The 25,017-nt window shown below is 40.4% G+C and overlaps 1 protein-coding gene across 4 annotated transcripts in view; it reads left to right on the plus strand.

Moving 5' to 3' along the window:
• The window catches only part of MYO16 (myosin XVI), a 490,337-nt gene that overhangs the window by 226,221 nt on the left and 239,099 nt on the right, over positions 1 to 25,017 (plus strand). For all 4 annotated transcript variants that reach the window (XM_068268029.1, XM_068268033.1, XM_068268031.1 and 1 more), the window contains exons 14-15: positions 1,429 to 1,534; positions 7,478 to 7,595. In XM_068268029.1, coding sequence (XP_068124130.1) covers positions 1,429 to 1,534; positions 7,478 to 7,595 — 224 coding nt within the window. The remainder of the gene's footprint in view (positions 1 to 1,428; positions 1,535 to 7,477; positions 7,596 to 25,017) is intronic.

The following is a 25,017-nucleotide window of genomic DNA, read 5'->3' on the forward strand; positions in this document are numbered from 1 at the left end:
TACAACATTTCAACTATATACTAAATTTAACATAATAAATAGGCCACAGCTACTTCTAAATTTTCTATTTAAATCTCTAATTAAATCAAAATAAAAATAAAAGCCTTATGCTCTGCAAAATATGCTGGAAAAAAATGGATTGTGCACAGGACTATAATATTTCTTTGTGTTCTGGGAGGTGAGTACTTCTTCATTTTCTTCAGGGGTCTAATGTAATTTTTATTCCATTCTCTTTATTAGAGGTTTTACATCACTGGAAAACTTGCCATTCATTGCTTGCTGTTCCAATACCTTGTACATATTTACACTTCATTTTATAGTCAAGCAGCTCATCTGACTATTTATTCAGGATGTATTTTAGATTTTATTTACTCAGCTGTCATTGACTCCATTACTGAAACATACTCTGGAGATTTGTATTTTCTTTCAGCCCGCCTGACTGCATAAACACACAATTCAAGCAGACTCTTTCTTTACTATTTAAAAGAAGTATGGATTTTTATTCCAAATGCATCAATGAGTCAGTGGTAATTACAATTCATAAATGATCCATCAAAACTGATAAGAATCTATATCACTTTCAAAGTAATATTAGTATATGCTGCTTTTTCATAATGTTGTATTATAATAAATTGTTTTCTTTTTCAGTTTTACATTTATATAAAGTCATAAATTAAATTGTTAAAAATACTTTCCCATTATACATTTTAAATCTTTTTTTTTTAACCTGACATAATTTTTTTAAATTATACATTTTAAAATGGGGTTGGTTCAGGAGTTTTTTTGTGTGAATTTTGCGATGAAAACCAAAGTACCGTGAGATAATAATGGTTGGCAGTTTACATGGTCAACTAAAAATTGATTATAGTCTACATATTTCTGTGGTTAAGTCACCCTTACTAAAATATGCTAAAAAGATACATTTTGTTTTGTTACAAATAAATAACTTGGAATAGTTTTTATACATAGGATAACATATTACTATCTAAAACGTTTTTTTATTTGCACATACATTTTTGCATATTTTTATTTGAATTCAGAAGGTATAAAAAAAAAATTCCATACATTACTGCTATTACTAAAGATGCATTTTTACACGGATTGGTATATGAGGGCATCTACAATGTTTGTCAAAGTTATAACTGTTATGAGATGCTCTTAAAAAAAAAAAAAGTGTAAACGTTTGTGTTGAAATGTGATATAGTCTACTGTTTTAAGAAATTTGATTGGAATTGTCTTCAGTTTACAGCTGTAAAAATACATTACAGAACTATACCACAAGGTGGCTCTGTAGCTCCTTGGTATTTCCATGTGCAAGTAAGAGATGTGATTTATTCTTAGCGCAGAAATTCTGGCTTATTTGACCAGTGAACTGCCCTGCCTATTTGCATGGCAAATTGCTGTTATTTTGTGTGTTTGATTTTGTAGTGGTGAAAGTGGTTCTGGGAAAACAGAAGCCTGCAAGCACATCATTAAACACCTAACCCTGAGGCACAGTTCCTCTAGAAATTCCCTCCATTCCAAAATTAAACATGTAAGTTAATACTGTGGCATGCTCACTGCTATATTTAATAGATATGTTGTGCTATACATGTTTACTGTCTGAAATATCTACTGTAAAATTGTCACACTGCTTCTAAATAAATCATTGTATATAGCAGAACCATAGTGAGTATACTGTTTGACTTACTTCTCTTGAATGCTTATTTAACATAATTATGATTTATTTATGTATTGATAATTACTTCTTCATACAAGACCAGGAGCATTACAGTGACCCTATAAAAACATGTTAAATATATATATATATATATTGGTGACATAACCAGGGTATTTTCTTGTATTTCTCCATTCTTTAACTACCAGGTACCTATATTAAAATCAAGTCACTCTGCTCAAAGAGGGCAGTATGTGATCAATGCATTAAGGTAGTGTGGAAATCAGTGGCTATTTACAAATGCAGAGCTACAGAGCCAGGAGGAAATGGATAGGGATAGTAACTGCATGAGTATGCCTAGGCCAGAGTGACCCAGGGTGAGTGTTCAGATTAGGTGTCCCAAACACTGCTTGTGTGTAGTTTCGTAACTACAGTTCATGCCCCCCCCCCTCCTTTCATGAACCCTAGGGCCCATCTCACAAGAGTTATAAAACAAGTGTGGCCATAATGATCTTCACACCCATAACAAGTGTAGCCACAAACACACCTGAAAGATGGCCCCCTGTATTGGAACAAGGGAAGGTTAGTAGTTGGGAGTCCCCACAGCTCTTGGCCCCCCTGTGATCGCAGGGGCTTCTCCCCTCTAGTTACACCTCTACTTGTGTGTGTCACACGCATGTCATTCAAAAGATAAAAGAACTGCCAGCATACTAGAAACTAAAGGCTAGGTTTACACTGGTGACAGGGAGTGACAGGGTCAGCGTCTGGTACAAAAAATAATTCATCCCATGTCTGAGAGGGATTCCTCCTGGCACTCTGGTTCCTTCCACATCCCAAAAACTGACAAATAAGTAATTTGGCTTCCCCTGAAAAATTGGCCCTAGACTACAATGGACACATATGACTATAATAGGGATTAGATTGTGAGCCCCTCTGAATGACAATTAGAAATAAGATTGTATGCTCTGTTAACCGCTACAGAAGATGTCAGCATTATATTAATACTACTAAATAATAATAATAGAACACCGTAATGACATTACCACACTTTCCACTGTGACATTGTTTTGCACAGCTTTTTCTGCAAAGGCCCAAAAAAATTGCATGTGGCATCTGCGAAATGCTGGGCAGACACGGCTCGATTTTGCAGCTCGATTCCCTGCTCGATTCCCCAGGCAATTCTCTTATCTTCCGCTTGTTTTTCATATCATTTTGCATTGTCCTCAATGCGGAATCGAGGCGGCGAAAGGATCGGGCGGGAGGTCGGACATGTCGGAAATTATCTATCAAGCCATCTAAATGGCTCAGAATCGAGCCGTGTATTCCCAGCATAACAGCAATTGAATGGGTGTCAAGAATGGAGAAACACTGGTGTTTAATTATGTGACTCAAGCCTAATCCTACATAATCCCTTTTACTTAAAGGGACTCCGAGCAGTGCAGAAACTATGGAAAGATGCATATCATTTTAAAGCTCTCTTTCTCCTCTTTCCAATGATATATAAAGCGCCACCCTACGCCTTTTAGTTTTCGCTATTTTTGCGATTGAAATTGCAGCGCACACGATTTCAATCGCGAAAATCGAGAAAACTAAAAGGCGTAGGGCGATGATTTAGGTGTCGCCAGAAAGAGGAGAAAGAGAGCTTTAAAATGATATCCATCTTTCCATAGTTACATTGTATTACACAGGGCGACTTTTTCTGCTGAATGGAGCTGCTGACACTGGGGAAAGTGTCGTCCTGTGTAATACAAGTAACTATGGAAAGATGGATATCATTTTAAAGCTCTCTTTCTCCTCTTTCTGGCGACCCCAAAATCGTCGCCCTACGCCTTTTAGTTTTCTTTATTTTATTTGCGGCCGTGGCAATTTCAATCGCGAAAACAGCGAAAACTAAAAGGCGTAGGTCGGCGGTTTATATATCATTGGAAAGAGGAGAAAGAGAGCTTTAAAATTATATGCATCTTTCCATAGTTTCTGCACTGCTCGGAGTCCCTTTAAGATTTTATTCAAACACATACAAATTACAATGAGTAAATGCTACTATAATTGGAGAAAGCGAACACAGCCCTTTTAGGCTCTGTTCCTTGCTTCTAGCAGGAGTAGACAGTGTAGCATCCACTCCGATGGTCCACTGTAGTCCAGTTGGAGCCTGGGGCAGATGCGTTACCCCATAGGCTATATGGGAAATGCATCTGACATTTTGACTGCTGGCAGGTGATGCCAGTGGAAGTAGCTGCTGCTTGCTTTTTTTGGCAGTTGGAAACAGCTGTTATTTCCCACAATTCAACAAGGCTCCCATAGTGTGATGTCAGCACCATGGTCCTGACATCACACTGTGGGAGGGGTTTCAACCCAATATGAGCCATACAGAGCCCCCTGTAAAAGATTTCTCATGGAAAACGGGGTATCAGCTACTGACTGAGATGAAGTTCAATCCTTGATTATGGTTTCTCTTTAAATATAATAGTCAGCTAAAGCTGCAGTAACATGATTGCTCAAGTTCTTTGTTCCTAACCCATCATATCTCTAAGATAAGGGTGGCACATTACTAGTTGAGATGGTCTGGTCAACTCTGGCTTGCATACAAATTTAACATGTATTGTGTGCTACTTGGAATTCTGTCATTCAAACTTATGATGTTGATTGGCTCAGTTCCAAAGTGCATACAATTATCATTAACTTTACATGCAGAAATTATGAGCATCTCTCTGACCTTTAATGACTAGTGTGTAGTACGGTCGGTTAATACCAATGATCCAATTTTTAGTGAAGACTCATTAAAGTGATCTGTATTTTTCACAAATTTTCACATAATTTTTGTAATTTTCGCATAGAAAACAGCATTTTTGACATTGAGGAAATTCTCGCAAAAATACATTGAATTTTTGCAATATAGAGGAAAATTCACAAAAACATGAACATTTTTAATGTATGTATATATTTTTTACAGCAAAAAAGATAAAATAGGTTTTAGTGGGAAAGTTCACAAAAAACTAAAAAAATTACAAACTTATTACAAAACACAACAAGATGATCTATATCTTGTTTTTTCTACCACCAATTAGGCTTTCTTTCGGTGGTACATTTTGCTACAAATTATTTTTTTTTCTAAATGCATTTTAAAGGGAATATTAAGAAAAATTTTTTAAAAATGCATTATTTCTTAGTTTTCGGCCATTACAGTTTTAAAATAATACATACTACCATAATTTAAACCTGCATTTTTTATTTGCACATTTGTCCCAGTTATTACACTGTTTAAATTATGTCCCTATCACAATGTATGTGCCAATATTTTATTTGGAAATAAAGTTTCAGTTTTGTGTTCATCACTATTTACAAGCCCATAATTTAAAAAAAAAAAACTACAGTAATATACCCTCTTGACATACATATAAAAAAATCAGTCCTTAAGGTAAATATTTGTTTTTGTTTTTTAATTGTATTTTTTCTATGTAAAACTTTTATTTGGATATTTATGGGAGAGTGTGGAAGGTAATTCTAAAATATATGTTGGTCTCTTTATTAAAATGAATGGATGTATATGTCATTTTACTATTTGGCCAGAAGATGTCCTCACCCATTAGCTTCCTGCGCATGCTTTTAGTACGCAAAACAGGAAGTAATGAGTGTAAGTGTAATTGCAGTGTTTACAAATGACTACAGGCATCTCATTGATGCCGTGATCATTGACACAGGGACCTAGAACAATGTTCCCATTCATTGATTTCTGGGCTAATGGTCGGCAGCGGGAATGAGTGTGTGCATGAGCAAGCCGGAGCGCGCACAGCGGCGATCACGGTCAGAGTGCATATGTCTACGCCCCTGAGGCTTAGATGATGTTTTTAGGGGAGTAGATATACTGTAGCAAAAACATTAAAGGGGCACTATGGCTAAATTCTTTGTTTTGTGTGGCTGTGATATTTATAGCAGTATGTGGAGAATAGTTAGGAACATATAATGTGGCAGATTATTTTTTTCTTTTTACACTAACACCATCTTTGTGTAGGTTTAGAGTTGCGTCGGCAGATTTACCTTACTGACGCGACTCAGGCTAATCCATTATGGTGCAGGAGGCATCTTTCCCTGCTGTTGTGCTGCTGTTGTGCTGCCGTTGTTGGTCTCCCCTCTCGGAAGCGCTGGTAGCATATTCCATCTTTCAACTGCACAATCGTGCAGTTACATAGCTCTCCCCATCAGCCGTAAAGTGTATCAATGTGCCGCCGTGCAGTGCGAGTGGCAAGCAACCTCCATCTGTGGTGGGAAGCAACCGCCGCGTGGAGAGGGACGCAGCCTCACTGATGATGCTGCCTGGCAAGGACCCCTGTAGCGAAGCTGGCAATGAAACGGACACCTATTGTTGTCCGTTTCTATGGTTACCAGCCTTCGTTGTTTGAAGTGCGCAGTGTAGCGGCGGCATGAGAGAGCAGACGCGCTGTGTTCGTCTGCTCTCTCATGCCGCCGCTACACTGCGCACTTCAAACAACGAAGGCTGGTAACCATAGAAACGGACAACAATAGGTGTCCGTTTCATTGCCAGCTTCGCTACAGGGGTCCTTGCCAGGCAGCATCATCAGTGAGACTGCGTCCCTCTCCACGCGGCGGTTGCTTCCCACCACAGATGGAGGTTGCTTGCCACTCGCACTGCACGGCGGCACATTGATACACTTTACGGCTGATGGGGAGAGCTATGTAACTGCACTGCACTGCACTGATTGTGCAGTTGAAAGATGGAATATGCTACCAGCGCTTCCGAGAGGGGAGACCAACAACGGCAGCACAACAGCAGGGAAAGATGCCTCCTGCACCATAATGGATTAGCCTGAGTCGCGTCAGTAAGGTAAATCTGCCGACGCGACTCTAAACCTACACAAAGATGGTGTTAGTGTAAAAAGAAAAAAATAATCTGCCACATTGTATGTTCCTAACTATTCTCCACATACTGCTATAAATATCACAGCCACACAAAACAAAGAATTTAGCCATAGTGCCCCTTTAAGTGGTTAAAGTAGCTCCGCATTATCTCTTGGAGAGGTAGAGTGGGAGGTGGAGTTTTCTCTATTACTATTTGAGATCACGGGAGAGCCATCAATTTGATTTATGGTGCAACCACAATGTTGGTGGGAGCCAAGTCGTGTTAATATCACCTATATAATTTAACCAAAATACACAACTGTCTCAATAGCACATATAAAAAAACACTTTATTGTTGCCATGGCAGGGTTAATAACACTGTATATTAAAAGCATTATCATTAAAAACGCTTACTCTTACGATTTGCGTAGGCTAACGCTGGGCGATCGTTGCACACATAGACTGACAGGCCATTATTGTACTGTAGCGCACTGAGTAAGAGTAAGCAACAATAAAGTAGTTTTTTTATATGTGCTATTGAGACAGTTGTGTATTTTGGTTAAATTATATAATTATAAAAATTAAATTATATAATTATATAGGAGTTTTCTCTATGCAGCCAGCCCTAATATAGACTGTACTGGCTACAGTAGTGACATCGTCACATGACAATTTTTTAAACACACAATCTACAAACTTACTTCCTTTTAATATAACATGTATATTGGCAGCATAGCAGCTGGGGATGTTGGCAGTCGTTTTTCTTTTAATAGAAAATGTATCATTTTAGATATGGTAGTGCCTAAGTTGTAGATATAAAGGTGATGACTTGGGTGAAAAGTCAATTTGGACTGTTCTTGTTACATATTTAGTAGTGCTGCACTGTTGCTAGGAGTTAGCTATATTGTAAGAGAAAACAAAAGGTTGCTAGACGTATTATAATTGCTCCGTGTTTTTACATTACAGGTACATACAATATTAGAAGCATTCGGGCATGCCAGGACAACTCTAAATAATTCATCTAGCCGCTTCACAAAATTCCTCGAGCTACACTTTTGTGAAAAGACATCAACTTTATTGGGAGGTAAAATCAGTTCCATATGTAATTATTACATGTATTTAAACAATGCGTATAAGCATTTTCTGAAGCACACATTTGTAGTATTTGGCAATGAAACCCCACAGAAAACAGCTCTGCTGTAACCTTTACACAAAGGGGAGGTCTATCACAAGTTTGGCTAAAAGAAATTAAACACATGATGACATAACATAGGAACATTTTTTTTAACATATCTTTGTTGAAAATGTCCTATTACCTAAAAGTATCTATATTGTACATTATGCAGTATTCAGCATATGGACAATAGAATATAATACATTTCTCCAGCTTACAGCATAAACAAAATAAATGGAACACACCATACTTCTCAGCACCCCATAATTTGGTTTGGATATATCTTCCCATGCTTTATAACTAATACAAGACAGACAAAAAAAGGAAATGTTTTTAAACCAATGGTAGTCCTTTGCAGTTAAAAATCTTGGATGCAGATGCACATATGATTTGTCAGTGCAAACAGTTAACATTGGTTTGTATTTGATTTGCGTATCAACATGGAAGTCATTGCATCCTTGTGTAACCAAGCTTCTCACTCCAGATCCTGACAGTTAACCGGAAATGGGATAATCTTCATTAGTGCCTTAAAGCGGTATTGTCACCATAAAAATCAAATTTCAACAGCAACTGGTCTGAGTGTATTAAGTGATAAAGATGCTAATCCTGCATTCAAAACTTTGTTCTGCTGTTATGGTTTGGAGTTATTACATACTATAGGAGCACTGGCCCTAGTGCCAAACAGTGCCAAAAAGTTGAATGCTGGGAGTTCTTTTGAATGCTGGGAGTTCTTTTTATAATATATTCCTCCTCTTCCATTTATTTCCCTGCCTAGCTGGTCACTTGTGTTTACAAGCAAGACTGAGGTGACTCAGTGATTGGATGTGTAAATAAAAAAAAGACTCTGGGAGGAGGGCAGCTAATGAATACACAATGAGCAAGAGAAGGGAGGGGGGAAACAAGAGTCAGGGAGGATATGATGTCAGCATTAGCTTGGCAAGATGGCCACTGCCTAGAAAAGGATTTTCTACTTTTCCTTTGTAAAATTCACAGGAATCATTACGTGGATAGCACAATACATCTGTTATGTAAGTAGAGGTAGTATTTATCTACTTATATATGTGGTTTTTATTTCTAGGTTAGCATGGGTGTCGCTTGTTCTTTAAACAAGTTGCCTAGTTCCACCACCTATCAACGTGGCTAGGGTGACACTTCAAGCACACAGTAAAACTCCATGCCTGGCGAGAGTGATCACTCCTCTCAACCTCCTTTTACATGTGGCTCACCAGATATTGTAGCTAAAAATCACTCTGTGCCATAATACTTTTATGTTGCAGTAAATTCAACAGCAAAAGAGCAATGGAATGGATCATAGTGTAACAACGTTTAATAAAACGCAATAAAAACGGGGGTTGCACTCACTCCCAAGTGCAGAGTGTAATGGCCCATACTCACGAGCTACTTATGTAGCTTGTCGCTAGCACACGGGAGCGTGTGCACAACAGTTCGGAGACAGCTCGTCGCCAGGTCCCTCCGCATACACACCGCGGAGGAGGGACTATTGATGCGACGGAAGCTGTCACCGACGTTCCTCCCCCCCTCCCCCCCCCCCCGCCGGAAACTCAGTGCACTGGCTATTAGGTTGCTGTCGCTAGTCCGCATACACACGCGGACTAGCGACAGTTGCGGTGAAGTCGCTAGGCGATTGACCGTGCCAATCGCCTGGCGACAGCAGCGATGAGCGACGGTCCGGGGTGCATGCGCCATACTCACGGGCGACCTGTCGCCGCAACACGCGCGTGCCACGTGGTTGCAGCGACAATTGTAGCCCGTGAGTATGGGCCCTTAGACAGCATTGTACAGCTTTTGTGTACTCAGCTGGCCTGGGCTTCTGCAGACCTTGGGTCACTGCAGGAGCCCAGGCCAGCTGACTACCCAGAATCTATACAATGCTTCATTTGAACAAATGGAAAATTGTAGAGCTGTGACCACTTCCTGTAACTATATCCTGCGATGTGAACTTCTTGGAGATGAGAGAGAATAGAGTGCTGTGTTTTGCTGTTGTGTTTGAGAGATGTTTGACTATTTACAGTTTGTTTGATGCTCAGCTTGACAACTTTATTGATCCTGAGGATGGTGAGCAGGAAAAGGATTATTCCCAAGCTGGTACTGTGTCTATACCTTGCTGCTGGAGCAAAACGACAAAGGGGGATATGGACCCATATGCTGATCTTATATGGTATATGGAGAAATTATTTCAGTAACACTGGATAAGTATTGACATGTAAGTTTTTGAGTTCATTTTTCTTTTGTTGTCAATGTTCCTTTTGTTTCCCCTCATGTGTACTATTCTCATTGTATACAACTCCATCCTACCCACCCTCTACTGTCCATTTATCAAATTTTAACATTTTGCACTGACTAACTTCAAATATTAATTGTCTTTTTTTCTTTCTCTAGGTTCAACATTTTGCTGTTAAGGATCCAACTTGACTTCTTAAATTGTGGCAGCTCTTGGTCCTGATAAGGTAACTGGCATTGTGTGCATGTGTGTGAATATATACCGTATATACTCTCATATAAGCCGACCCGCGTATAAGTGGAGGTACCCACTTTTCCCTCAGAAGCCAGGAAAAAGTGAATGACTCGCTTATATGCCCCTTCCCCATAGCCAGATATGCCCCAAGGATGATACAGCTGTGCCTCAAGATGCAACTAGATGGCATCATAGACGTGAGACATAGCGATTGCCACACAGGAAGAATCCTCGATCATTGCACTGCTGACACGTTGCTTGCATGCTTTGCTTCACAAGCCAGGGGACACAGGTAGTCTTGAGCAGTGTTGCACACCATGTTGCAGGGGATGGGGGGGGGGGCAGACACAGCAGGCAGCTAGATTGCAAGAGCAGGTTTACTAGTGCACAATCCTTATGCTCCTCGGCCAGTAATAAAACCTGCTCCACCATCCGTTCTGCTCCACTGACTCGCATATAAGCCAAGGGGGTAACTTTTCAGCACATTTTTTTTGCTGAAAAATTAAGCGTATACGCGAGTCTATAAGGGATGTATGAATATATGTGAATATACAGTATATATTTGCACCCCCAATAATATTCTCCTTTGGACTGCTTTAGGTGTCTGTTGCACTGCCATCTCTTTTAATGGAAAAAGACATCCAGAGATTAGAGGAAATATGTGCAGAAAGTTAGGATTAATATGTTCTTAATTATCCTTAATCCTGAGCACTTTTCATTGCCCTGTTAAATCTGCTAATGTTTCTCTAAATCTACCCAAATAGTATTTGTGAATTTAATGTGACATGCTGCATAGCTCTCTTAAACCTATTTTCACAATACTGTGCGAAGGACAAGAGATTGGGGATGTATGCCCAAAAGAACCCTATAACAACATGGTTTAAGGCTTCTTTCCCACTAAGACATTGCGTTAGATGCTACGTTAAGGTCGCATAACGTGCACCTAACGCAACGCATAGTGGGGTAGAAGCTGGGCGTCAGATCGAGCCGCGGTAAGTGGCTCTTCACGCGTCCTGTGATGCGTACTCTTGGACGCATGCGGCATCACGTGGTCCCGCCAGCCAATCGCCACATAGAGCGGCGCTCCAGGAAATAAACACTGCACGTCACACCGTGCAGTGAATATTAATTAGCCATGTGCCTGGCCATGGAGGAGGAGGGGAGACCTCCTCCTCCAACACTACTGAGCATGTGCAAACAGTCTAACGCGGCTTAGCCACTTATAACGCACAGCACGCAGCACTTTGTTTTTGCCTGCTGCATTACAGTGTAACGCAACGTGGGCGCTGTGAACAGCCCATTGATTTTTCATTGCTGTGCGGTGGGCTGCGTTACTAGCTGCACTAACGTGCGCCTGTAACGTCTCACTGTGAAAGCAGCCTAAATCTCTGTATGCTGTGTAAACTAAAGTAGAGAGATTATTAAAGATGTTAAGCACTGCAAAAGCAGTGCTCAAATAACAGACACAATACTATACAATACATTACGAAATCACGAGAAAACCTTTATATTATTTAACAAATATAATCAATATGATAGTTGTAAAATTTGTCAATATGACAAGAAAGACAGCATGATACTAAATGACTGAAGACTCCAAATTAATTGGGACTCATCGTTGGAAACAAAAAAAGAAAAGGTTAGGTGGACTTTGCTTTCTCAGGTCCAAAAGCAAATTAAAGGGACACAAAGTCCAAAGAGGACTGAGATTCCTCCACCCTTTCCTGCATATTTAAGGGCCTTGCTTCCTCAGACTCCAGCATTTCTTGTATGCCACTAGTGCTTCTAGAAATAGTAGTATGAACCAAAAATAAAGTTAAAAAGTGTGCCTTTGCTAATGCTAACTCTATAAATAAAATTAAGAAATATAATAAAATCACAAAACGTTCAACATTTTAGGCATGCTAAAAAGAGGGTGGAAGAACAATTAGATGACTAAAAACTACACCAACAGTCTGCAATATACAGTATTAGACATCCAAGGTGGGTGTCTTCAGTTACTATACATCTATGCTTCACCTCCCTATCCAAACCTACAGAAGTAGGCTCATTCCACAGATAAAAACCTGAGCCATGAAATATAATTCCTCCTGGAGGATTTCCAGCCTTCAAAGTGCAAACCAGTTTTACATCTGCATAGCAAAGACCATACGTAGCACAGGGATTCAGGTCATATGGCGAGCGTGTTGAAGGACTCCACTTTCCACCACAGTCCATGTGGGTTTGGTGGGTGCTCTATGTTAGAGATCACAGATCAGGGCAGATCTGAATTTTAATTCCTGCACCCGAACTGCATTCGCAGCTTGTTACCCACAACCAGCCTGCTACTTGCTTCTCTGGAGGTTCTCATACTTGCATCCAACTATACTCAAACCAGTTATTTTAATTTTTCAACGAAAATACACACTAAAAAGTCTCATGGCAAGGCTAAATATACTATGTGTATTAAATCCCTGTTTTGAGCAGAAGTGAGCAGTTAACTTGCAATGTTGAATCATATAGCCACACCCCCTCTTAGCACTGGCTGTCAGGTATATAACTGCTGAATAATGTGAGCAGGGGCTACTTTGTCTCAAAGTTAGCGGTGGCATAAGGAGAAGCAGGTTTACAATTGTGCATAAATAGTTAATAGATGTTTGATAACTGAGGACTCTTGCCTTGGATGTCTTGGACACTATGCAGAAGATTATTGGAACAGTTTTTGTTTCCTCACCTTAGATGTCCCGAGCACTGTGTATAGGAGATTGTGACAGTTTTTTGTTTCCTCACCTTGGATGACCTGGCTGCACACTGTAAATAGGAGATTGTTTTATTTTTTATTTTTAAAGCACTATTTCATTTGAGATGGGTGCCCACTAGACAATGTCATGTGCTGTATAGTATAGTAATTGGAAAGACCATTGTTCTCTGCTGATTTTAGCCTATAAAAAGATGGTTGGATAATGCAATAGACCCATTATCCTCTTCTTCTTTCTCATGTACTAACACAGTTCACTGCTGCCTTCAGTACTGTAAATGGGAAGAAAACATCATATATCTGCCTCACCTCGCAAAATGAATACTAGTCTTTTTTTAAACAAATTATGGTGTAGTGCAGGGGTCCGCAAACTGTTTGGGTTGAGGGCCGGGTCAACATACTTCAGACTGCTGGGGGGCCGGAGTATACATAAAATGATGTATACTTCTTTGGGGGCCAGACAGTAAAGCATACCCAGGTGAAAACCTGCAGTCAAATTGGAATTGAATTTGATTGGAAACCAGCGAATAACTGCTTTCTGGCTTCCATGTGGATGAGTGGTGCCAGCACTGCTATTCTATATGTGGACCACCAATATTTAAAGATGTAGCTGACCGCATCTATAAGTAATACATTTTGTGCGTGGGGGGCCAGTAAAAAAGCCTCAGGGGGCCATATTCGGCCCGCGGGCCTTAGTTTGAGGACCACTGGTCTAGTGTCTAAATGGTGTCTTAGAAACTGTAATTAGAAACTGTAGGATTTCTATATGTTTGAAAAGCTGCATGATGCTTCTCTGCCATCCTAAGGATCTTCTTTTTTCCTTTCAAACTCCCTGCTGAAATTGTGTTTTATGGACCAGCATTATGTCTCCATCTCTTTCTCTGAAAATATATTTTTTTTCTTCTTCACAGAGTTCTTGTGATGGAACAAAGCTAGGCATCTTTTGAATACAGACTAGGAAAATCAGCATTATCCTAATTTAAGACCACATGTGGGCCCATCTTGAAGAACCTGCCGCTGATACACATGCTGCATTTTGGATGCAAGAAATTGAGAGCATTGTCACACAGCTTTTAGGAAAGATAATGGACATGGATTACAGATTCAGTTAAATTGATTTATGGTCTTTTATGGAAGAGCTAGCAAATTTCACAAGCTGTTAAGCCCCATCTACATGATACGATTCTTTGTGTGATTCGTTTACAATTCTGTTTACTATCCGATCAGGATTCGATTCAATTAGATTTGCCATTGTTTTGCAATGGCAAATCAAATTGAATCGAATCCCGATCGAATGGAAAATTGAACTGACATGTCGGATTTAATCGGAACGTAAATAGAATCGTAATTGAATCGCACAAAGAATCGTATCGTGTAGACTGGGCTTTAAGGGAAAACAAATTCCAAACTCTGTCCTGAAACATCTTCTCCACCTTCCCCTTTTGTCTTAATTGGAGATAAGGACTTTTATCAATCTGAAAACCTAATGTGACCTTATTCACAAAGGGGGCTGAGCTATCCCAAGAAAGAATTGCAGTTACAGGCTTCGTCATGCATGCCACATAATAAAATGCTCCATTGGGATCTTGGCTAATAATGGCACTGCTATCCAGATGTCATCAGAAAAAATGCTGGCATTTATCCTACATGTGAAATGTTTAAGGCTACCATACTGAGTATGTCCTGCATAATGTGCTGCCAGACAGTGGCCAGAAGGACATGTTACTTGTTTGACTAAATTGCTGTTTTACTAACAATACTATTGTTATCGTTGATGTATTTTTGCATTTTTAAAAAGTTTGGTTATAAAACATTTAAAAAAATATAAATTGTGCCTGTCATTTTTTATAAGCATTACATAAGATATCCTCCTCTATCCCCCACACACACTTATTATCGTTATTATAGACTTAGAGCACACTGACAAAAAAAATGGATCTGTTAGGTCCGTTCCGCCTAATGGATTGCAAATAGGGAGTCTGCAATAATTGCGAATCAACGGATGCATTGACCATTCGGTAATGGAACGAAAGTCACAGATGAAAAACTGGTGCCCAAATAAAAACTGATCTGTTTGCTGGATCAGTTTTTACCCAGATCAATTTTTTATCCATGTAGTGTGAACCAGCCCTTTATATACCATCAGCATTTACCATAATTTAGACAATATATATCTACCAGGAGCATAACAATAGCCCCAGCAAGGGATGCAGCCACAGGAGGCCCTTGGGGAAGAAACCTTAGGGGGGGCATAGCTCTGAGGGCCCCAGGGCCATTTTTTAGTGGCAGAAGGGGTTGCAGCACAGGAAGGGGGAGCAGTGGGCAGTGGCAGGGAGGGGGGCCCAACTCCCCCCCCCCCCCCCTCACTTCGGGCTCCCCTTCAGCGCTCTCCCTTCCAGCAAAGACAGCATTGGACAGGGAACAGGGGGTGGGGGGCATCCAGAGTTTTACAGGGGGGGGGGGCAGTGATATCTAGTTACACACCTGATACATACAGCTACATGATGCAAACATGGGTAATACAGATAAGGCTACATTTCATAGAGATTTTTTATGTGTGCATCAAATCAAGTAATACAGATAAGGCATAGCCATAGAGCATACATAGTAGGAGGTACAATTATGAAAGCATACACACAATTCTCCTACTTTTCCTTGTTACTAAAGCTTCCTTCCCCACAGTCTTCATACAAAGAGTCTGTGTTGCCTTGCCACAGTCTATGGGTTATACTGTATTTACCGTATTTATTTATAGTGCCTATGGCCATTCTCATGAATTTCAGACATGGCTTGAATCTAAAGAAGAAGGCCCCCTGTATAAAAGAATTGCAGAGTGCCCATTTCTGTCTTACCTCTAAAATAGATAATAACAGGAAGTTCTGTGTGGGAACATTTTTCATAAATGCACATTAAAAAATTACAAAAACATGTACCCTGCACATCAGGAGAAGTGTATTGTATCTGCAATGCTTCCAAAGAACAGAGTGGAAAATGACGTACTGACTGCACACTGTATATTGGATGTGTGGTGTTAGAATGCAATGCAATGTGTATCATGTGAACAAGTCTCTAATTGTATTTTGCTTTTCATTGTGTGCTCATATTTTATTGCTTAGGTTTACTTTAAAAGGTATTTTCATATCTATTGTGAAAATAGCAATTTCTACCCTAGAGTAATGATGAACAACAGGAGTCACCACTACAATGTCAATTAATTAAGCCAATTGAGGAATTTGTTTTTTCCTCCCACTATAATTCATTTCTGTTATGAAGCATAGTTGCATAGTTATTTGGGTTAAAAAAAGACATATGTCCATCAAGTTCAACCAGAAAATAAAATAGCATGTTTTAAATTCTTAGAAGTCCTTGATACCTGTGAAAAGCTGTGTTTCCCAGAGCTGAATGTGTGTATACAAAGCCTTGGTGTTTTTTCCGCGTACGTACAAAAAGGGCGCCTGGACAAAAAGGGCGCGGGGTGTAAACTCTAAATAATAATTAATCATTAATAGGGTTTATAAAAATAGTGTGCTATATTTCGTTTACAAATAAAGTTTAACAAAATTATAAATCATTAAATAATGTTTATAAAATCGGAAATTGTGAAAACGTTAATCTTCCCTATTTGTAAAGTTAAACTTATAATTACGTTTATTAAAAAAACAATAATATATGTTTAATTGTTATAATTGTATATTATTGTGAATAACCTTCATTTATGGTTTGTTCTTATAATAAAATCTGAAAATATTCTTTATAACGATGATATAAATATAAGTACGTTCGTAATAAGTGTTGTAAAACATTAGTAATTATTACTAAAATTTTACTAAAACTATACCTAAGCCTACTCTTACACAGAACCCTCCCTGTACCTATCCCTAACCCCTAGACCCCCCTGTTGGTGCCTAAACCTAAGACCCCCCTGTTGGTGCCTAAACCTAAGACCCCCCTGTTGGTGCCTAAATCTAAGCCCCCCCCTGTTGGTGCCTAGGTAACCCTCCCTGTACCTACCCCTAACCCCTAGACCCCCCTGTTGGTGCCTAAACCTAAGACCCCCCTGTTGGTGCCTAAACCTAAGACCCCCCTGTTGGTGCCTAAACCTAAGACCCCCCCTGTTGGTGCCTAAGTAACCCTCCCTGTACCTACCCCTAACCCCTAGACCCCCCATGTTGGTGCCTAAACCTAAGACCCCCCTGTTGGTGCCTAAACCTAAGACCCCCCTGGTGGTGCCTAAACCTAAGACCCCCCCTGTTGGTGCCTAAACCTAAGACCCCCCTGTTGGTGCCTAAATCTAAGACCCCCCTGTTGGTGCCTAAACCTAAGACCCCCCTGTTGGTGCCTAAACCTAAGACCCCCCTGTTGGTGCCTAAACCTAAGACCCCCCCTGGTGGTGCCTAAACCTAAGACCCTCCTGTTAGTGCCTAAACCTAGGACCCCCCTGTTGGTGCCTAAACCTAAGACCCCCCTTTATTATGTGGATAATAATGTTTTACTAATTATGGATGCAAAAAATATTTTGCAATTTACGTAACGTACTGATCGCTTTATTTTGTGAATAATAATGTTTTTTATTATGTGGATAATAATGTTTTACAAATTGTGACTCCAAAACATATATACTATATTTACATTACGTACTGATCGCTTTATTTTGTGAATAATGTTTTAAAAACAGTAAGGGATAAAACTTTAAATAATGTTTTAATTATTTAAATAAGATAAATATATTTAGTATTTTCATAAACGTTATTCGGCACGGGTGCATTTTATAAACGTAAATCAACACAAGCTCAGTTATAAATCATTAAACAGCTCCGGGCGCCGTTTGTAAACTTTATTTAGCTCCGGGCGCCGTTTGTAAACTTTATTTAGCTCCGGCGCCCTTTTTTCCTGCTCGGCGCCCATTAAACGTTATTTATTATGGGAGTGAATGGCGGCGCCCTTTTTGTCCACTAGCTGCCTGCGCCCTTTTTTCCCAGCTCCGTTTTTTCCACCCCTGAGTGCCTCTTCATGGCATAAGATAAATATGGTATAACTAAGGATAAAACTAAATCCATGTACTTTGTTTATGTCCCCCTGATTAATGCCAGGAAATTTCAGCCGTGTATTAAGTTGCTTTTTGTAAGTGTCTTTAGCCTTTTCCAATGCTCCTGAATAATAATTATTCTAGAGATGAACATTTATCACATGAGAATATGACAGATTGGGGGTGCAATGGACGGAAGCAGGGAAAAAGAGTGCATATGGCAACTGGTTAAAAAGGGCGCTGCATAAAGCACAATGTTATTGATGGCTTTTGTTGTGCCCACAGTATAATGGGCCCACAATATAGTGGAAGTCTCAATATGAAAAACAGGGAAATTCATATCACAGCAATAGAAAATCTCAATACGGAAAAGTGGAAGCCTCCAGGGGCCAAAATTTCCCTGAAATGCCATGAATTGCAGCTCTGCGGCACCACAGGGGGAAGGTTAAGGGTTAGGCATTGGTAGAGGGAGGGTTAATGGTTAGGCATCGGTAGAGAAAGGGGTAAGGCTTAGGTATTGGGAGAGGGAGGGTTAAGGGTTAGGCATTGGCAGTGCCGAGCCGCCCATGACACCAGGTGAAAGGTTGGCATCAGGCGGCAGTGTGGCTGTAGTGCCATCTCGCCTGCCTCCCTCCCTGCGGCCGCTGCTCATCTTACCTTCTGGCGGCCGCAACCTCTGACAGTCCCCGGCCCCTCGCTAGACGCTACACAAGATCTCAAAATCAGTGCCCCTGTGACTGGCGAGTGGCTCCGTAGCAGCTGCATGCATATACAGTCAAGCGGCGCAGCTGATCTAACGTTAGATCAGCAACGCCATGATGAAGTAACAGGAAAGCGATTCCCCTGGTAACGGCCCATATACAAGTAGTAATTATTACCTGCTGTATATGCGCACCACTGCTATGGGAGCTGCTCTCCTGTCACAGCAGCATTGCAGATCGCCACAAGGGCCAGGGAACTGTCATAGAGGAGGCGGCTACAGGGAAGGAGGGAGGGAGGGGGAGCAGGCTGACTACCTACTGGGGGCACCTAACCTATTTGGCTGCTTATACTGGGGGAAACTATACTGGCTACCTGTACTGGGGAAACTATACTGGCTACCTATACTGGGCCTGGGGTCAACTATACGGGCTAGCTATACTGGGGGCAGCTATCTGGCTAACCTATACTCAGGGCACCTACCTGGTTACTTATACTGGTGCAACTATACTGATTACTTATACTGGGGGCACCCACCTGGCTAACCTATACTGGTGGCAATTAAACTGGCTACCTATACTGGGCTTGGGGGCAGCTATACTGGCTACCTAACTGGGGGCAAGCATCTGGCTAACCTAAACTGTGGGCAGCTATTCTGGATACCTATGCTTGGGGGTACCAACCTGGCTAACCTACAGTGGAGGCAACTATGCTGGCTACCTATACTGGGGGCAACTATGCAACTATACCTGGCAGACCTATACAGGGGGGCACCTATACCTGGCTACCTACCTATACTGAGGGTGAGTTTTTTTTTTGTGGCTGCACCACAGCTATAATGTGTGGTGCAAATTTTCGGGTGTTGTGCGATCATTCCAAATAGGGGAGTATCCTCACAAGTTTCCCTCAGGCAGCAAAAACTCTAGAACCAGCCTTCAGCATCGGTAGAAGAGTTAGGCATCGGTGGAGGGAGAAATCTGTGTGAGAGTAGGGTTAGGTTAGGTGATAGTAAAATATAATTAGATTTACTATAATTTACTATCAGGATTAAGTAGAAGAATTTCTTTAATGTTATTGATATCCTACTAGTGGCAATATCCAGTGCCCCTTAGGGACCTTTATTGTGTGTATGCCAGTGGACTGTGATCTGAAATGATAGGATCTAATTGGCATAATATTAACGGTAAGAGGCTGCCGGATTTTAGTCTACCCAAATTGAAATCAGCAGCGTCTTATTTCTGTGACTTGAGCTACACTTATATTTTGGCACATATTTTGGCAGCCACAATTCGGCAGCCACAACAGCAGGCATATTCATACAAGCTATTGGCTTAACATATAGCTGAAGACATAGGATTGAGAAGAGCAGTGTCCTGTCATCACTGAGGCGCAATCCCACTTATTACAGAACAACTCATTATACATTGGGCTCCTCTACTGACTGAAAATACAGTTCATAAAGATAACAGATCGTATAATGAATGTATGTCCAGACCAGCAAAATTAAGAGGAAGGTGCATAGACATTGTTGTCTGCAGGACCCAGTTATATAGTTATATAAAAATTGCATAAAACTTGCATACTGCATGTAGGCACTGTGATTTTTTTGCCCACGGGCAAAATGTAAATAAAAATAAAAAAAATAAAACATAAAACAGTCAAACTTGCTGGAAGAAAATGACTCGTGTGGTTAACTTGCTACAAATAGCTACCTAATACTAATATATAGGGGCATACCTGGCTAGCTAACATCTAACACTACCACTGTTTCTCTGTAGCAATATTGTGATTTTTAGAGATGATTCTAAAAAAAGGGGGGGGGGGGCAGCAGCGGTCACAATCTGGGGGTGGGGATGCACTACAGTTTGCTCAGGGTGTTGTGAGACCTAAGGCCGGCCCTGGATATAACCATATAGACAAGTTTCTAAAGACTCATGGGTTATCCACAGTCCATACAAAGCCCAAATCTGTAAATACCATCTGCAGCACTAACTGAAATAATGCCAGAAATCTCATTTCATTGTGGGCAAGGTGCCCACATACTTATTTACAGAAAAGATGAAATTCAGATGATTGGACAAAAGTATGTGAGAATTAGTAGGAGTGGGATATGTATATTGTGGCTGCATAGTGTGGTTCAATCAAGTTATGAACGTATTATGCACCCACAGTACAGACATTACACATCTATTATACTCATATTCATTATGGGTGTCTTACCTGTTACATCTGTTGTTTAAAGATGCCTGATTGCTTAATATATCCATCACAAGAATTTCCAGCTAAGTCTCTATTAGACGTGCAGATATCACCATATATCACCTCCTCACGCCACTAGAGGTGTGTAGAGAGACAGAAAGACAGAAAGAATCTTGTCCATCTATCTCTATCCATACCCACCCTTTATTTATTTGTCCCATCCCCATCCCAGTTAACTTCCTCTCCAGTTCTACCCTAATTCCATTAAATGTACATCCATCCTCACCCTATCATCATCTCACATTTTAAACATACAACAAAGGTTGTTTTGTATATGTATTTTGGATTGCAAATATTGTAAATATGGGCATGGGTACACAGCTAGATACACAGCTAGATACATGTTAGGCCTTGTTCACACTACAAGAGCTTTTTAAGTGCTAGTGATTTGAAAAGCTCTTGCTAATGCAATGCTATGGGTGATTTTTATAAAATCACGTAGCTCAAGTTGAGAACACACACATAGCATTCCATTAGCAAGAGCTTTTCAAATCTCAATTGCTTAGAAAAAGCTCTTGTAGTGTGAACCAGCCCTTACTTCTAAGTTTAATTCTGTTTCGATATTATTTTTCTTACCTACATTAAGTACTTCTTCACTTGCTATTCACTTAAAGGGTATTTTGTATATAAGAAAATATCACCTGATATAAAAGGTTTATTGAATCGGGGTCCACACAAGAAAACAAAAAAATACAGTAAAAATTGATATTTAACCTTTCAATTAACTTAAAGGGAAGGCCCTTAGAAAAGGAGGCTGGAGGAAGGCCCGGGTAAGTAAATTACTTTTTTTAAGCTGCTAAAGCTTAAACAAGGAAGTGTAACCAAGGATTGAACTTCATCCCAATCAGTAGCTGATTCCCCCTTTCCCACAAGAAATACAGTACTTACCTTTTCTCAAACAGATCATCAGGGGGCTCTGTATGGCTGATATTGTGGGGAATTCCCTCCTATATGGCTATATGATTGGAGGGTAGAGGAGGTGTGCCCACAGACACTATGATCAGAATTTTCCATACAACTTGGCAGCGCTCTTTGCAGCCTTCTTTATCAAAATGAATGCTGCTGAAAAGTTAGGGCTGCCCAACATGGGCTTTTCATTTTTCAACAGACTCTTTAGCTACAGTTTCTAAACTAAATGTTCAGCAAGTTCACATACGTGTCTGAGTGAATACCAGTGTTGCTTGCCAAAGTCATTTTTGCATCGAAAATACCATTTTCGATTTTGCAGAATTTTTGCGGAAAGAAGCTTAAATTTTCCTGTTTTCGCCCAAATAACGAAATTAAAGGAAACGTACCATATTTTCGCCCAAATAGCAGATTTCGAAATCAACTGCTATATTTCGTCATGTGCTTAGCATGAAAATTCGAAAATTGATAGGAAGTGATGTCTTTTCTCCCCATATTAGGCCTCCCATGATTCTTAGCAGCAGAATTGACCCAGGAACCATATAACTACAACCAATCAGACAGCAGACAGCCCCCTGAGAAGACTAGCTCTCTGACACACCAGCCTCTGTTGGCAAGACTTAGTGTATGTGATAGGAGTAGAGAGAGCTTAGCTATCTACTGCTCATTTATTTGCAGTCTACTGTGTGTTTGTGGTTTGATAATCTCCACAAATACAAGCTACCACAGGCTGAATTGTACTTGTATTCTAAAACAAAAGTCTGTTTTAAGACATTTTTTTCTGTGCTCAGTGGATTTTATGTAGAAGCAGGGGGTGATATACTGTTACTGTTGCTGGTCACTGTGTACTGTAGTGTGTCTGTGCCACAGTGCAAGCTACATACTAGATATCATATTAGTAGTAGAACATCTGTGCACAGACAAAGCCCAGAGTATTCTGCATTAGGGATGCTCATTCGGATTCAGCGGAAATGCAATTTCCGAAATTCCGATCGGAAATTGCATTTCCGAATCGGAATGCGGAAATTGGTAATTCTAGTGAGGTAGGCAGATTTCTGCCGGAAATCGTGGAAATTTCCGCCGGAAATCGTGGAAATTCCACCCGACTTTAACATTTATTTTCTCAAAAACTATAAGGACTTTTTGAAAACTTTTATTTGCATCTTGTTCACAAGATTCAGTTTAATATACCCTGACAATTGGTGTTTCTAGGACTTAAGGGGGCTTTTCTATTAACCGCTAAAGTCGGCGGATTTTTACTGTATTGTAAAATGCAGAAAATCTGCATCTGCCTATTTTCTGCATTTTACATTACAGTAAAAATCCGTCGACTTTAGCAGTTAATAGCAAAGCCCCTGTACGTCCTAGAAACACAACATGTTCAGGGTTTATTAAACAGAATCTTCTGAACAAGATGCAAAAAAAGTTTTCAAAAAGGCCTTATAGTTTTTGAGAAAATTGATGTTAAAGTCGGGCAGAATTTCCACGATTTCCGGCGGAAATTCCGCATTGGAATGCGGAAATTGGTAGCGGAATTTGGCAATAGCGGAATGCGGATTTACCGCGGAATCGGAAATTGGCATTCTGACCATCCCTATTCTGCATTTCTCTTTTGCTGAGTTTTTTGCGGGTTTGAGTTTTCCATTCTCCAAAAATACAAGCAGCTTAAGCAGGCTGCATACTGCATAGTCCTTCTATTTCTAAACAAAAGTCTTTTTTAAGACTATTTTTTTCTGTGCTTTTTTTTAAAAGAAGCAGTAGGTGAGATACTGTTGCTGTGTACTTAGTGTGTCTGTGCCATATTGCAAGGTTATGAGTTGTCCGCCATCCAGTGTACTTTCAAAGTGTGCCTTCAGTGCCGCTAAACTGGTAACAGACAAGCGCACAAGGTTGTCAACAAAATCTGTTGACATACTGACACTTATAAAATTAAATGAATCCTGGATTACTGAACAGTTCAAACCTCCCATTGCAGATAGTAGGGACTAGCTGTGTAACTTGAAAATTTCACTACTAGACATTTTGATATTTTACAAATAATATTTTTGAAACCTTGACATTATCATAAAAATCTCCTGTGTTATCCCCAGAGGGTTAAAGGACACCTGAAGTGAGAGGTATATGGAGGCTGTCATATTCCTGTTAAACAAAACCAGTTGCCTGGCAGTCCTGCAGCAGCATCTGAATTACATCAGAAACAAGCATGCAGATAATCTTGTCAGACCTGACAATAATGTCAGAAACACCTGATCTGCTGCATGTTTGTTCTGCATCTATGGCTAAAAGTATTAGAGGCAGAGGATTAGCAAGATAGCCAGGCAACTGGTATTGTTTCAAAGGAAATAAATATGACAGCCTCCATATTCTTCTTGCTACAGTAGATCTTTAAAGGACAACTGTAGTGAGAGGTATATGGAAGCTGCCATATTTATTTCCTTTTAAGCAATACCAGTTCCCTGGCTATCCTGCTGATCCTCTAACATTAATACTTTTAGCCATGGACCCTTAACAAGCATGCAGCAGATCAGGTGTTTCTGATATTTGTGTCAGATTTCTGACAAGATTAGCTGCATGCTTGCAGAGATTCTCTCACGAGTAATCACGAGTGATTACTCGTGATTCAACTGAGGCTATTTGCCGCAGCTGAGCAACTGGTTGATAAGGAGTTAATTACCCATAATGCTGTCATCCGTCCGTTTCAAAGAGCTTGTACGCGTCCTATTGGTCGTGTTGCAAGCCTCACCACGGCACACTTCCTGATTCCGGCTTGAAGGAGGAAGTGCACCGTGGTGAGGCTTGCAACGCAACCAATAGGATGCGTGCAAGCTCTTTGAAATGCAACGCGGATGGCGGCATTATAGGTAAATAACCCCTTATCAACCAGTCGCTCAGCTGCGGCAATTAAGCCTCATTTGAATCACGAGTGAGTGCATCAAGAGCATCTCTGCATGCTTGTTATGGTTTGATTCAATTACTACTGCAGCCAAACAGACCAGCAGGGCTGCCAGGCAACTGGTTTTCTTTTAAAAGGAAAACATTTGGCAGCCTCCATATACCTCTCACTACAGTTGTCTGGTCGCTGTGTCCAAGCCGATGTTCCTCTCTGCCTCTGGATTTTTTTTTTATTTGTGCACTACCAGCTTCTCCTGACTTATGGGGGTGATGGTCACTCTGACCGAGCTGCTGCTCCCCTGCCACTGTCATTTTATGGGATATGTACCACTGCCTG

The sequence above is a fragment of the Hyperolius riggenbachi genome, chromosome 2 (genome assembly GCF_040937935.1).
Source record: "Hyperolius riggenbachi isolate aHypRig1 chromosome 2, aHypRig1.pri, whole genome shotgun sequence".
Taxonomy (NCBI): domain Eukaryota; kingdom Metazoa; phylum Chordata; class Amphibia; order Anura; family Hyperoliidae; genus Hyperolius; species Hyperolius riggenbachi.